This window comes from Ambystoma mexicanum, chromosome 5p (assembly GCF_040938575.1).
Source record: "Ambystoma mexicanum isolate Mex_15411 chromosome 5p, UKY_AmexF1_1, whole genome shotgun sequence".
NCBI classification, from domain to species: Eukaryota; Metazoa; Chordata; class Amphibia; order Caudata; family Ambystomatidae; genus Ambystoma; species Ambystoma mexicanum.
In genome coordinates, this window is record NC_090930.1 from 1,116,722,597 (window position 1) to 1,116,737,791 (window position 15,195).

The 15,195-nt window shown below is 46.4% G+C and overlaps 1 protein-coding gene across 1 annotated transcript in view; it reads left to right on the plus strand.

Moving 5' to 3' along the window:
* Positions 1–7,308: 7,308 nt before the first annotated feature.
* The window catches only part of NUP153 (nucleoporin 153), a 1,189,258-nt gene continuing 1,181,371 nt past the window's right edge, over positions 7,309–15,195 (plus strand). The window contains exon 1 of the mRNA XM_069613598.1: positions 7,309–7,676. Within this exon, the coding sequence (XP_069469699.1) occupies positions 7,584–7,676 (93 nt within the window). The 5' untranslated portion in view covers positions 7,309–7,583. The remainder of the gene's footprint in view (positions 7,677–15,195) is intronic.

Consider the following 15,195-nt stretch of genomic DNA (forward strand, 5'->3'; position numbering starts at 1 on the left):
CACAGTAGAGGCACAGCTGTAATTGTCTTCTCCTTTCCCGTTCCTTTTGGGTTAATGGTCCTTTAACAACCCCTATCTGCATGGGCTCCACAGAATCAGTTCCTTTAGCGGAGCTCTGAGGTCTTGAAAATTTTTGGGTTTCAAATCTGGAACGATCGGTCTTCCTGTTCTGTAGCCGGTGATCTAATTGGACTACTAGGTCAATCTAATCGGAACAATCTTGCGGGGGATTCACCACCTGTGCTAAGACATCTTTAAGTTCTCCACGCAGCCCTCTGTAGAAAAGCGTGATTCTCTTATCCTCAGGCCACCTAGTCTCAACCACCAGTCTGTTAAAAGATGCTATGTATGCTAGGAGATCCTGATTCCCTTGTCTTAGTGATAGGAGTTCATTGTCCAAGGCCTGCCCCTGTGAGTGTCTTGCGAACAACTTTTCCATACTGGTCTGGAAATCTTGAAAGTTATGGAGGATCGGATCATCTTGTGTCACAAGAGGAACAGACCAATCTGCAGCACTACCGCTAAGATAGGAAAGTACGAATGCTACTTTGGTTTGGTCAGTTGGGAATGCGGCGGGTCTACACAGAAAGTGCAAGCGGCATTGATTGATGAATACTGCAAACCGTTTTGGATCACCTGAAAAACGTTCGGGCGGGGCCAAAGGCACATTCCCTGGCAGATTAATTTGCACCGGATTATTTGAGGTTGTAGGACTGTAGCTCCCTCCCGAGGCAGGCAGAGGCGTCTGTCCCGCTTGTGTGTGCAACAACTGTCTGGCCAGATCATCCGTTCGTTCTTTTGAAACGATTAACTCCCTTCGTAAAGCATTTGTCTCTTGGCGGGATGCCTGTACTTCAGCTCTCAGTGCCCCAAGCAATTGGGCCAACTGATCTGTGTCCGAGGTTTCCATTGCGCCTGGGTGGGAATTTTGCGGTAGGCTTCGCGTTCTGTAACGCTCACCTGAATCCCTCGGAGGCGCAGGTCCGGGCTTGGAGATTTCCGTGTCTTCTAGGGTCACGCGCAGGCCTCTGGTAACACCCTGGATAGACCCTCTCCTCACCGTAATTTTGACCTGGAGGGTGAGGTGTCTGCAAGCAGGAGAACAAGGGGTTAATGTATGTCTGGTTGGCCAATCTGACCTTCCCCTTTTCTGGACTCCCCACGTTACTCGTAGGCTGAATATGCTCACCTTATATAGGTGAAAGCGGAGCTCTCCATCCTGCGTCTGTGCAGGGGTGCTGATGCCAGTTGCTTCAATGGTTAATTGCCCAGCCTCTTGATTGCAGAAGATGAAGTCAGGGAGCAAGGCCGTCGTTAGCTGCACGAACGGTGATTGCTTGAATATGGAGTTTTATTTATATGACTCCTTAAATGTCTCTCGCCATTGCAGGTCCGGTATGTAGATAAGGTAAGCGAGAAGAATGCCGGAGCTCGTGAAGGCACGTAAGTAAAAGAATGTTATTCGAAGTTAAATGCACTTCTTAATGTCTCTTTTCCCTTTCGAAGTTAAATGCACTTCTTAATGTCTCTTTTCCCTTTTTCAGGTAGCCGTGGCAATCGGCGTGGAGATGGACGCCGAGGTACGTGCCGGAGAATGGGCAAGCCGATGACAACTAGAAGGCACGTGAGTAGTGATGGCGTACTGTGCCCCTAATGATGTCCTTCTTGTTTTAGCAGGTGCGGACGAACAGCGCCTGACGAAGACCGAGGCGTACGTGGCACAGGTGAGCAGAAATAATCACGGAGGTTCACTAACCAATGTCCTTTGTTTCCGCAGGATTGCCGGAGTATGAAGAGTGCGGCACGCGGCCTCAGGATGCTCCGATGGACGAGGTAAGTGCTGCGCTGGTTTTGTCTTGTCCTAACCTGGTGTCCTTGTTCTCTTTCAGACGCTGCTGAAGACTGAAGACTGATCTTCCGGGAGGTAAGACTGAAGATTTCTTATTCACAGATGCAGAAGCTGAAGATTCTCTGGAGCTGACATGGTGAGCGTCCTGCTGCTAGTGCAGAATAACGCGAAGCACGTTGCACTGATCGGGTGTGGTTTAAATAGGCCACTGGAGTGCTTAGGTGTCTCCTTCCACAGCCTCGCCCAGACAAGAAAGAAGTTCCAGCTTCCAGAACAGTTCCAGTATCCAGTCCCAGGGAGTGGTGCTGGCCACACCCAGAAGGTAAAGTAGTTCCAGCCAGGAATGGATAAGGATATCATCCTACAAGTAAGTGAGCAGCATGGTCTGCAGCAGGTAGGTCCACCCAAGCACCATTCCTCTCAATATGAGCCCGGCGCTTCCTGTGCCGGGACTGGGTTCCCTTATGAGCCTGGCGCCACTGGCGCCAGGACAAGGTCCAAAAGGCCCCTATGGGGACCGGCTGGTGCCTGGAATGGAAGTTGTGACCCTGCTTCCAAGGATGTTGGGCTGGGTCTGACTCCTTGGAGACAGCGGTCATGACAATCAAGCCTTTAGATCCTTCAAGTGCTTTTCAGTGGAGACTCTCACAGAAGACCCCACCAAACTCCAGCTCATAGGCTGATGTACTTCTGAGGTACGAGGAGGACTGCAACTCGCTTTTCCAAGTACTCAAGACCACCCTCACAAACAACATCAACCACCATGTCTGGTGAAACAGTGCAACTTCAAACCTAAACGTTCAGCATCCTGCTACACTCAAGAACTCAACCTCAACAGACGAACAATCAGAAAACAAGAAAAGAATTGGTGAAAATCCTGCAGCGCATCCAACCTCGCCCTTGTCAAGGAACTCTGTGCAACATGCAGGCAACTGATCAACACTGCCAATGCGAATACTACCAAAACACCACAGCCAAGGTCAACAATGAATGCAGAGCCCTCTTCAAAGTTATCAAGCACTGCATTAACCCTTGCCCGACCCACCCGCAGCACATTCCATCGGACAATCAACTGCCATCAACTTCAGCAACAAGATAAACATGATCTACCAACACGTAGACACCATCGCTACAACTGACAGCACACTACACATCCCAGCTTGCAAAATCACAACTACCTGGACAACTTTCAAGATACTAACTATGGAAGACCTCACTGCCACCTTAGTATCCCTCAAAGCCACATTGCATGCGGATGATATCCTTCCCGAGTCCTTACTCAAGACCCTTCTGACTGAAGCACTCCTCCCTTACCTGACAATCATCAACAGCTCGCTAAGTCAAGGCACGTTCCTCTCGACCCTCACGACCAGACAAAATCCTCCCACTTCTTTTTTTTTTTTCAAAACTTTATTTACATTTTCAGAGAGGTGTTACATAACTATACATTAACTTCATGGTAGCAACCACATCTCGGACCACCTTGATTTTCAAGCGAGAGAACCTTCTCATGGGCCCTCCAAGCCACAGTTATGCTTTTAAGTCTTGTGCACCAACCTAAGAACTCAACAGCCCTCAACTTTATATTTCCCCACCCTCTCCGTGTCCCCCCTCCCAAAACAAGGTCCAGTTCTGCATTGCCTGCTCCTGTAGTGCTTACGAGGTCTTGCTACTTCGGGCTGTATATTTCCGGGCATCCTCTCTCTGTCCGCCATCCTCCCCCTCGAATTAGAGCTCAGGAGTGCCCTCAATAGCCTTGGTCTGAAGTGTTGAGCTTCTCTGTCCTTGACAAACTCTAAGAAGGGGTCCCCAAATCCTCCCACTTCTTAAGAAACAAACACTGGATACTGACTGACGATCTCAGCAACTACCACCTCATTACCCATCTTCCCTTTCTATGTAAGATCCTTGAGAAAGCAGTAGCCACCCAACTCATCAAAGCCAATAACCTCCTTCAGTCCTACTAATCTGGCTTCAGACCGAGATGCAGCACAGAAACAGCTACCATCAAGGTGATCGGCTGTGCCTTTAAAATCCTCAATGATGGCCATCCTTGTCCCCAAGTTCTCCTTGACCTCTCAGCAGCATTTGACATCGTAGACCACCAAACACTCAATGGCAATGTACATTGCTGCATGGGGATGAGCGAGGATGTCCTCAGCTGGTTCCAATCCTACCTTGCGAACCGCCAACAGTTCGTACAAATGGATTCTTCCAGATCACCAACTCTATCCATCACAGGTGGAGTAACGCAAGGATCCATCCTGTCCCCTATGATCTTCAACCTTTACATGGAACGGCTCGGAACCTCCTCTTTCCACACAATATCCACATCCACCAATACGCAGATCTACCTCAAGATATCCTCCATCGAAGACATCCAAAGGCTCAAGGTCTGCCTCACATTGATACAGTCCTAGATGCACAGTGCTTACCTGAAGCTCAACCCCTCCATGACTGAATTCCTACTGCTGACCAACAACACTGAACACCTTACATCCAGACCTGGCTCTCTGCTATGACCACAAGGGATTCACACCCCAGCTGGCTCCTTCTGCCAAATCCCTTGGGTTCAACATCGACAGACACTTCACGTTCAAACAGCATATAGCAAGGAAGACACAAACAGCCTGGCACCAACTTTCTCTCCTGCAGAAAATCAAGCCCTTCATCCCAGAAAACTACTTCAGACCTCTGTCCAAGCCTTGGTCCTCTCCCACCTGGATGGTGGCAATGCCCTTTTGGAAGTCCTTCTGGCGACTACCCTGGCACCTCTGAAATGTGTCCTGCATGCTGCAGCAAGATTCATTAAAGGGCTCTGCAAATTCAACCACATCACCCCACCTTCATCGAACTGCACTGGCTCCAACAGCAAGCCTGTATCATCTTTAAATCATGTTGCATCATCTACAAAGCTGTCATATTGAAGTCCCTGATCTACCTAACTGAGAAACTCAGCATCTTCGCTGGCCTGTGATCCACCAGAAGTAAAGAAATGTGCAGACTTTAATTAAGACAGTGCAGGAAGGAAATACCCAGATGAGAAGCCTTCTCTGTCTACGCTCAAAGACTTAAGTGAATCCTGTCAGTTTCTTCCTGATCTTCACCTAACATGAATTCCCCCTCCTCCTCACCTGGGTCGTCTATAGAAGAATAGTGTAGGTATCTCTTTTTCTTAGTCTTTTGTCTTTTTTTTTAAGAGATACAGCCTTCCCCGGATGGAAGCCACTCTGCTGCCTCAATTTAATAGGCAGACAAGGACCCCCTTACGAGGGAGACAATGAGAGGAAAAAGCCAAGACTGAAAAAAACTTGTCTAGGATGTTACCGAATGTTCCTTGCTCCAATAGTGCAGTTGTTGTTGCTGCTGCTGCTGGAATCCGCTTGAACAGGGATGAGGTAAGTTCTCCAAAACGAAAACAATCAGTGTCCACAGAGTTCGGAGCACAGCCAAAGCAAGAGGAGGGGTCCAGCGCCGATAAGCAGGGAAGTAAATATGAAGGCAACGGACGGGGAAAAAGGAATAGAAGCGACCGATACCCAAGGTAAGCAGGACCCCAAGGAGACGGTAGCCAAGAACAGGAGGAACGAGGGAAAGAAAAGAGCCGGAGCAAAAAAATAGAGCCGGAAAAGAAGAGGATGGTAGGAAGAGGGAAACGGAGTACAAGAGTAGTACAGGAGCGAGAAAATTACGATTAGAGAGTTTGACGGAAAGATAGAGGAGAAGTAAGCCGGTAAAAAGGGGAACCAGAGAGTAAGCAGAGGCACGAAAGCCAAAACAAGAGCACTAGCGTGTTAACTCGAAAGGGCGCAAAGCGATAGGGTAACGCAACGAAACCAGGAAGTGACGGGACCATAAAGGCACAGTGAACACAGAAAAATGACCAGAGGAAATAGGCTAGACCGCTACCAAGAATAGATCAAAACCAGTGAACATGGAAAACGGACTAAAGTAGAATCAGAGAGCAAGACCCAAACCGAAGGAGGAAAGTAACAGTGAACACAGAAGAGGGACAATAAACAAACACGGACAGAGAGTAGAGATTACCGGCGGCGCAGTCGCCAGGACCTCCATAAGCGCCAAGTTGGAAGGTGCGTGACAGGTACCTCCTCCTTGGCAATATTTTTTTTTTATTTATTTTTTTTTATTTGTAACATCTAGTTTTTGCAAACTTTTATTACAACTCATTTTCCGGTCATTAGTGACATTTTTCCTGGTCGATTTGCACTTGTGCCTTTTAATTTAGTACTGTGTCCAAAAAATGTATCACTGAGCAAGTTAGAAGTTCTTTCTACATGGCAATATTAGACTTGCGCCATCACTTCTACAGTTCAGGAAAGAGCTGAAGGCCTTCTGCTTCAAGGAATGGCTGCTCCTTAACACCTAGGTCCACCCACTCTGCACTCCACACCCTACGTGAGACGCTTTGATCTGCTCCCCACCATGCTGCAAATTGCCCACCATCCGGTTAGCTCACTGCTCCTTTTTTCTCTGCTTCCCTGACTGCGTTCTGATGATTGTGAAGCACTCTGTAGGTCTGCGCTCAATAAATACCCTGATAATAATATCCCCTCGCCTAGCGCTCTGTCGTGGCCACCTTCAGCACCCGCCCAGTGCCTGACCGATTGGACTGCTTACTGGATCCTTGACAGTCCTACAGTCCTGCGGAGTCCTAATCTCTGTCAAATGCACACAAACATCGAAGTCTCCTCTTAGAAATGTTCTCATACCTGGACTACGATCCCAGAGGGCGTTCCTACCACAAAGCCACAAAGGCTTTGAGACAATTCAAATGGGAAAGGGGCTATAGAAATTACTACTAGAATACAATACATCAAACAGTTTCAAATAACCTCATCAACACACGAGAAGAAGAACGGTCGAGGGTGACTGTAGGGTAGGGTTGGTCAGAGAGGACCGTTGACAGTGACAAGACCGCTTCGCCTACAATTCTCCTTAGCTTAGCCTTTTCCGGAAAACAAAAACCGCTGCAGGTTTGAAAGCGGAGTCTTGCTAACCTGTGCGGCCATGTTGCTCTCGAAAAAGTGACTATCTACAGGGCCATCTTGGAACCGTCGCGCGTCTATTTACACGAAGGAAATGTGTCTACTCAAATTCCCTTTTCATAAAACCAGAAACGATATTCTCAAAATGTTGGCGCAACAGATTGCATTTTCACTAAGTGTGTCAAAGTTAGCTATAATAGTTTGTCCTTTCCATGTTATGAGAGAGAACAAAACACCTTCTATATATTTCTTTAAGCATTTAAATATGATGCCTAATTTGAAATGAAGACCTAGCCCATGACGAACGAGGACAGATCACAGCTCTTTTCTTAGTCACCCGAAGTAGAGTTTGCCATCACGTGCCGGGGGCGGAGCTGGCCACAAAGGCTGGACTAAGCGGTGCCCCTTCAATACGTGAAGGCGTGCAGTCCCTTAGAATTGTTGTCCTCTTTCTCTTTCAATCACCCCCGTTCTCCGGCGCGAGGTGCCAGCGTCTCCCTGTGGCGGTGTCGCGGGTTACTGACGCTTGTCTCTTGGTGGCGGGTGGCGCGCAGTCTCTCGGTGCTGTGGACAGGAGGGGGGGGGGCAGGAGTACTGTGACCCGCACGTGCCCCCATGGCCGCGTGAACTCAGCACGGGCAGCGGCACACAGAATCACCGGCGTTCACCACCAGTGTGCGGCGGGGTGCTCTGTGCCCCCCGGGGGAGGCGCGGCTTCTGCCCCGGTCATGGCCTCTCCGCCGGCTGGAGGAGGTGGAGGGAAGATCCGGACCAGGAGATATCACATCAACGCCAAGCCATACAGAAAGAGTCAGCAGCAGGTATTGGCCCTTGGGGGACAGTGGAAGGGTGTCTGTAGGTGTCGGTATTAGCACGGGCAGCCGTGGCCCTCTTCTGTGTGGAGCTGTCATGCTGGGCATGCGGTAAACCTGGATAGCACATTTTCCCGCGATCAGGAGGCAGCGCTCCTGGTGCCTCCTCTGCAACAGCTGCACATGTGCGCTTCCGCTCACTGAGCCCTGACAGTCCGCACTGGAAAGCACGAGGGTCTATCGGACTGTCCAGGCTCCCGCCTTCGGCAGCTCCGATCTGGACAAACTGTTAATGTCGAACCTCCGCTGTGTCCTTTCTGATTTGGCTCTTGTGGGTGGGATTGTGCTTCAAACCTGTTGCACTTTTTAATGTTCGGTGGTTAGAATGTTGTTCCTGTCGGTCACTGATGATATTCTGTTGTAAGGGATAGTTGCAGGTTCGTGGACGTGGCGATTGATCACTTTTAAGTATGACAACTTGGCTCGTTACGGAAGTGACAGAGTGGGTGATGCTGTATAGAGGAGAAGTTTCTATCTTGGCCCCTCGATCGATGGTTGCAATACTGTGCTCTTTGGTCACCATCTTCATCTGCCAACATTGGTAATGTGAACCTTGACTAACTTGTCAGTTTTGTCGAAATCCGCTTGCAATCGTAATAATCATGCGTGTTATTAACCACTGTACTGGCACAACTTAACTCCAGTCTGCAGACCCCCATATAAATCCCTATATGAACCCCTCCCGTGTTCAGGCTACCCAATCACCCATGCTATGTCCAAGCATTCCAGGTTCTAAAACGTTCACATAGCAGTTATGTCTGCTATTGGTAAATGAGTTCCTTGTTCTTCCTCCTGAATTGTTCAGCTGATTACTTCTTACAGTGGGTGTGTGTGTGGCAGTTGAGTGGACTATCCCGCCGCTGGGTTTCAGGAAAAAAATAAGACCAGCTTACTTCACATTCTGCCAACACCAAACGGAGGCTCCCAGTATTTCAAGTCTGTGGAGCTTGTTGGGTGGACACTTGTTGCTATGTGTACACTTGTTGCTATCTATGTAGCCATACCATTTTTTTTTGTAATTTTTTTTTTTAGGTTTAATGGCGACTGCTATTTTCGTCATAGGCAACTGCAAGAAGAGGCTTACTTAACTGCTTCCTTATGTCTTATTTGATAACACGTCTAGGCAATTAGATTGAGCATCATTTTACTGTTCTACAAAGGAGACTAGTCTGCTCTACTGCTACAGCGTTCGAAATTGCTGGGAGCCATTTAGCTCCTGGTTATAGCCAAGGGGAGCCTGGTTAGCTTGAAGGTTTGTGTAGTAATGTGTTGGCGCCTCTGGAATGTTGGTATGGCGTGTTGTCCTTTGAGTATTTGGATTCTAAGGGGACAGTTGGACAGAGGGGGATTGAGATGAGTTTTGTGGATGGGTTAGTGTTTCTTTCTGCGTTACACTTGGGCTAAGTGTACAATTGGACAATACATCTTAACGATGAACTCCCTTGGTGTCCTGCGCTGTACTTGAGAGAGGAGCACACCTTGGGTTACTTCACTGGCGACTAGGATCTTCTGCAAGGGAGCAGTTGGTGGAAGACACTGCCCCTGACTCGTTGGCAGCCGGCAGAGGTGACCTGCATATCTGTAGTGCAAGCACACCAGTCGCGGCAAAGTGTCTCAAGGCAGAGTTGGGGACGCTGAAGAGAAACGAGAGGATATCGTGCCTGTGGGTTGGACAGAGTTGGGAATACAGTGCCAAAGTGATATTGGTTGAGCCTCCGGTTCGCTGGTAAGAAGGGGCGTATGCCACTACAGTGTTGCTTAAGGCCTCCTGGTGAGGCTCATGGGCAAGCTGTGCACCGGGTGGCACAGCGGCAGATCCCAAGGAGTGCACCAGTGGAGTTCCGGTGCTGTTGGGGGTTGTGCAGGTCTCTCGCAAAGATCTCTCATAGCTGGGAGCCTATGAAGAGCGGAGACGTTTATCCTGTTCGATACTGCAGTAATAATGTCGGCAGTGCTGTGAGGAGTGTCCCAGTCGTGTCAGCTCGAACGCAGCACGAGTCCTGCGGACTGCAGCATGTATCCCGAGACTTCACCAGCTCGGGAAATGGTGTCCCAACAGTGTCGGCTAGAACGCAGCCCGTACATAGTCCACAGAATGCTTTTCTCAGAACACAGCAGTTCCTTCCGGAAAGTTTTGGATCCTGTAGTCGCCATGTGTCACGGCAGGGAGCATGTATCAATACCAGTTGGAACGGGAGAAACAGGTAAAAAGGTGGCAGTCAGTGGCCACTGAGCAAGCCTTTGAGGTGTTACCCTGGAAGAAAATCGAGATGTTTTGTATCCAGTGTGTTCGAGTTGGAGGTAAACTGCCCCATATGTGCGGTGGGTGAGCTTTGCAGTGAGACATTTTTGGAAAATTGCAGCGGTTTTCTGAGCAATTTAAGGGAGCTCAACCCAGACCTGTGGAGGTTTGTTGGACTGGAAGCCCTTGCCTCAACAGAAGACTGACACGGGTAGGTGTCTGGGGAGGCCAGTCATTTTTGATATGTACCTTTGGCAGTGTGTGTGGTTATAGTGAGTTGAGGTTGTGTGGTGGCGAGGTGTAATTTGTGGGTTACAGCCAGTGTTGACTGTTGGTTAGTCACAGAGGTCGTGTGTGCACTGTTAAGCTGTTGGTTACAGCAGGGTTGTTAGCTGTTGGTTAAAGCTAGTGTTGACTGTTGGTTACAGTCTGGGAGGTTGTGTGTGGTGGCATTACAGATGTTGTCCTTGGTTTAGGGCGATGGGTTATGTTGGCGCATTCCCACTGTTAGGCAACATCCTTTCCTGTATCCGGCGTACGGTATGGGTCTATATTTACTTTGTTTGCCATGGTGTTGTGTTCTGTGGAGGCGTGCAACATTTTTGCAGTTGGTGTTTCATGATCTGCATGTTTATCCATCATAGGAGGTGGGTTATTGTGGGTTCTGGTGTACATCACTCATTCCTTGCTGTAGCACCATCTGGTTCTATTTTCTGCCAGTTGGGTTTGGAGTTATGGTGTGCAAGTTGCCTCTGGGGCTTTTGCAGCATTCTCAACATCTGTAATTCATGGTGCATTTTGTGTTTCCGTGCACTGTGGTGTTGTCCAGGGTTTTGTTCCGGTTCCTGATTTGCAGCAGCCTGTAGCTGTAGGTCTGCAGGTTCTGTTAAGCATGTCCTTTCTTGTGGTTTGTGGTAACAAACTGGGGGTGGGGGGTTAAGAAGTGTAGTAATGTGTTTGTGTCTGTGAAATCTTGAGTTGGTGGAGTGTTGCTGTGGAGTGTTGTCTTTTTGAGTGTTTGGATTTTAAGGGGACAGTTGAAGAGCGTGAGCTGAGTTGTTTGGATGGACCAGTGTTTCTTCCTGCATTACACTTGGGCTAAGTGTACAGTTGGACAATAGATCTCGCCTATGAACTCACCTGGTGTCCTGTGCTGTACTTGAGAGGAGCCCACCTTGGTTACTTAAGTTTGCCATAACAAACATAGCTATGTTATATTAAATGTGTAGGTTTGGTAATGTGAATAAAGGACACACTTAAGGGCCACAAAGTATATTGGATAATATATGATGGGCGAAGTTAGTTTACATCTTGCACACAATTAAGATTTAATGTGCTAGCTCCTGGTCCTGAGACGTAGCTCCTGCCTAATCGGTGATGCCTGAAACCCAGGAGCTTCTTCTTGCTCCTGGTTAAAAAAAAAAATGCTAATTTCGACCCCCTCCCCCATTAGCTGAAAGAAACACGATCCCATTCAGTGATACTATGCTCAGATGCCACTCTCCTCTTCCACTACACTATTTCTGAAACAAAGCCAGGCTGTCGCCACTGCACTAGAAGAACTTGCAGAGCAATTACCCCACTTCTCCTTCACACTTACTCGTCCCTCACAAATTACAGCTAAAACCTTTAAACCTAACACCACGTTCACTTCACATCAGGTCTAGCACACTAAAAACTCCTACCCTATCCTTTTCCTAGCAACACTCCACACCAGTGCAGCTGCGGCCCTAACTCTGAGACTACTCTTACGGCTGACATGCCTCAGTCTATTGGCCCACAAATATTGGGTGCTTCTGACCTGCTCTCAACACTGATTTTTCAGCTCCTGCCTTTCAGACTATTCCCCTAGCACTTCTCCCAACCCATTTCTTAGAGCCACAAACAACGAAGCCAAAATTATTGGCATGAGGGTGCCATCCAAAACCACTTTACCTTTCCACTGACTAGGCATGACGACTGTGGTCAATGTTGAGCTTCCAATTCTAAGTAGACAAGAGTGCATGAACACGAGTTCCAAGATCCTAGGTATGTAGTTGATCTCAGCAGCATGCACCCTACAGCTAGGTATTTGTTCTTTGGATTAGGGCTCGAAAGAGTAACTTCTTTCTGCACTTGGATAAATCGAGAACATATGTAGTGCAGAGATTAGCTCCCATCAGCTCTAACACGCATAATCTGTGAGGAGGTAACATGGGAGTGATTGTCCCAAACATCAGGAGAGCTGTAGGTTGTAGAGCCCTGATGACGTGTCTAAACCATGCTAAAGTATCCACACTTGGAACTTGACACCCACTGGGTTATGTCAAAAACGTCAAGGTTTCTCAGTTTATGCAAGGGGTTGCTCTTCAGCGCAGCCCTGCTGCAAGGGAGGTGCACATTCATTTTCTCTTTAATGACACGTGGTTTCTCTCCTGCAGATGCCAAATTACTAGACCGGCAAGGGAAGAAAACGTGAACAAAAAAATGGCTAAAATACCATAAACGGCTCAATACAATTCTGTTGAGCCCTTTATGGTATTTTAGCTATATTTTATATTAGCAAGTGGCGAGAAATGGTTGACATTATTAAGGAAAACAATTCACGTTTATTTTGGGAAAAATGCATGTCGACAATCTTTATTTCGTTAGTAGCAGGTGCCTCTAAACAAAGCTGGAAAAAGTTACATCCTCAACAATTTTGTATTTAAGGCCTTTACTATATTTGAACATTCTCATAATGTTACTAGATGGGCCTACACTGGTCGCGCTGAGGATATCATTACTAATGAGTCTGAAAAACTGGACAGCCCCATGTCCAGATGGTTTATGTAACGCTATCCTCAAGAAGGGTTCCATAATAAGGGACACGTATTCAATCCGATTTTTGTGTATATTTGTGCGACTGGATTATTACCAGCCAGTTGTGTGTCTAGCATTATTGTCCCTGTATATAAGAGATGGAGGGATGGACTGATCCCAGAAGTTATTGTATACTTGCTAGGCTGTATCCCCGCTAAAGTATTTGCTCGTATTGTATTGCCCATTGAGTACTGGATGGTTAAACAGACTGGCTTTAGAAAAGGTTCTGCTGCTTACACACAGTCTCGCATTTGTTAGCACTATTGCATAGGCTAGGTACTTCTATAAACGTCCCGTGCATGTGACGCCGCTTTCGATACAGTTGACTGCAGACTACTGTGGGGATAATTACACAATGGGGCATACTGTAAATTCTTTTTTTTAAAGTACATTACACGAAAACACCAGTGCCTCTTCGACTGAATAAGACTTGTCAACTAAGCAATCGTATAGCTACACACACACTGGCCTTAAGCCCCTTAGCGTCTCCACCGTGCCCTCTTTAAATTTATCTTGCCGATGCCCATTGCTCTTGACTTGGATGCTGTATTTTCCCCTTAAGTTGGACATTTAAATTTCAGTGGTTGGGCTGTGCAGATGTCTTTTTAAACAATATCCCCGCTGTGATGCAAAGGCAGTTAGATGCACCACATAAGCATGCTGTTTGTCATGGTGTACTCATCAAAAAAGGAAGCCCAAGGTTGCAGTCTTTAACAGCAGACCCACATCTAAAAGATACAAATGGTCAATTAACAGCCTTTCCGTGGAGATAGTACCCAATTATACATACGTTTGTGCCATAATTGGCAGTATGCTGTTGTGTAAAGAGAAAGTGCAATATGTGCAGTGATCAAACATTAGATGACTGCTGTCAGTGCCTTGCTGCGATGAACCGTGTATTCACTTTGAAACCTTTAATTGACTTTATAAAATGCGATTTCCATTTGTTATACATTACACTAGTCTCGGGCGGCTACGTCCACGTTTTAGGGATCACAAACTTCTTACTACATGGATATAACCTACTACAAAAAGATGTGGGTAAATGTGTCTATATAAATGGGTAACCAGAAACAATTATGCAACTAGCATCTTTATAGTAATACCATTTTTATTAGTCACAAAGGATTTTTAACAATCATAAAATGATCACACCACATAAAACATGTAAAAAAAACAACACACTTGAAACAAAATGTGGGTCTGATTCATATAGTACAAATACCTCCGTGTGACTCTTCACAATGGGGTCCTCTTTCCTTTCAATAAGGTTTGTTAGTCTTTTATCCTATACTCTATGAAACCCAACTTGTCCAAGTTTGTACACAAATCCACAAATAAATGTCGGACATTGATCAGGGGTGAACATTTTCTTGCGTTTGCTGTATTTAAAATTCTTTTCACATCCTTTCTTCAAATTTGTTATTGCGGCGGTACCCTGTTGATTAAAGACCCACTTTTATATTTGTATATATTTTTTTGAAATAAGTACTAAATCTAGATGTTTTAAATTTGATCTTTACACAAACCCCGATCCCCCAAAGGTGTTCAGCTATGCTTTAAATTGCATACCTAATGGGCTGGGGCAATTGTCCCCACAGCCTCTAGTCAACCTCAAATGGTTATTGAAGGCGATTTCCTTTTTCTTTGGGATTGTCAATCTGCTTCCTCTATTCTACAAAATAACAAAATACTAAATTCAACCTGACAGTAAGCCAAACATATCTATCTCTATTGTAAGGGCAGAAATCTTTTCTTTTCCAGAAAAACTCTTACCTGGAAAAAGCAGTATTGTCTCCCAACTAGTCCATTATTACCACAAATAATGTAGCAAGAAATTGTGTCAAATATTAGTCACGGTCAGAACTGGAAAAACATGGAAAATGGAACAAATCACTTACAAGATTCCATGTTATTGTAGGAGCATTAATGCGTTCCCTAAATGTATGGGAATCGATGCATGTCTCCACAGTGACTTACTTGTAAGCAGCTGTTAGCTTTTAAGATCAAGTCGGAGATAAACGTCTAATCCTCAAATCTCCTAAGTTTGTCCTGGAGTTATAATTTCCTTTCTGCAGAATGTAAGGGAAAAGTAGGGTTCCTACATTAGGTACTGCTCATAGAATTATGCACATGCAATATAAAGCATTGCAGTTATCACACTCACCTAATCGGATATTGTTATATAATATAAACGACGGACTTGCTTGGAAGATTACTAGCCACCAAAACTGGGAAAATGCCTAGTGATTGTGAATATTGAGCTACCTATTTTGCGCTGACTAGCCTTGGTGGTAACGAGATTAACTTGATGACGTGTATTAAAAGATCAATAATGGAATGAACACATGAACAAAATATGATTGACTTGGCCACAAAATACCA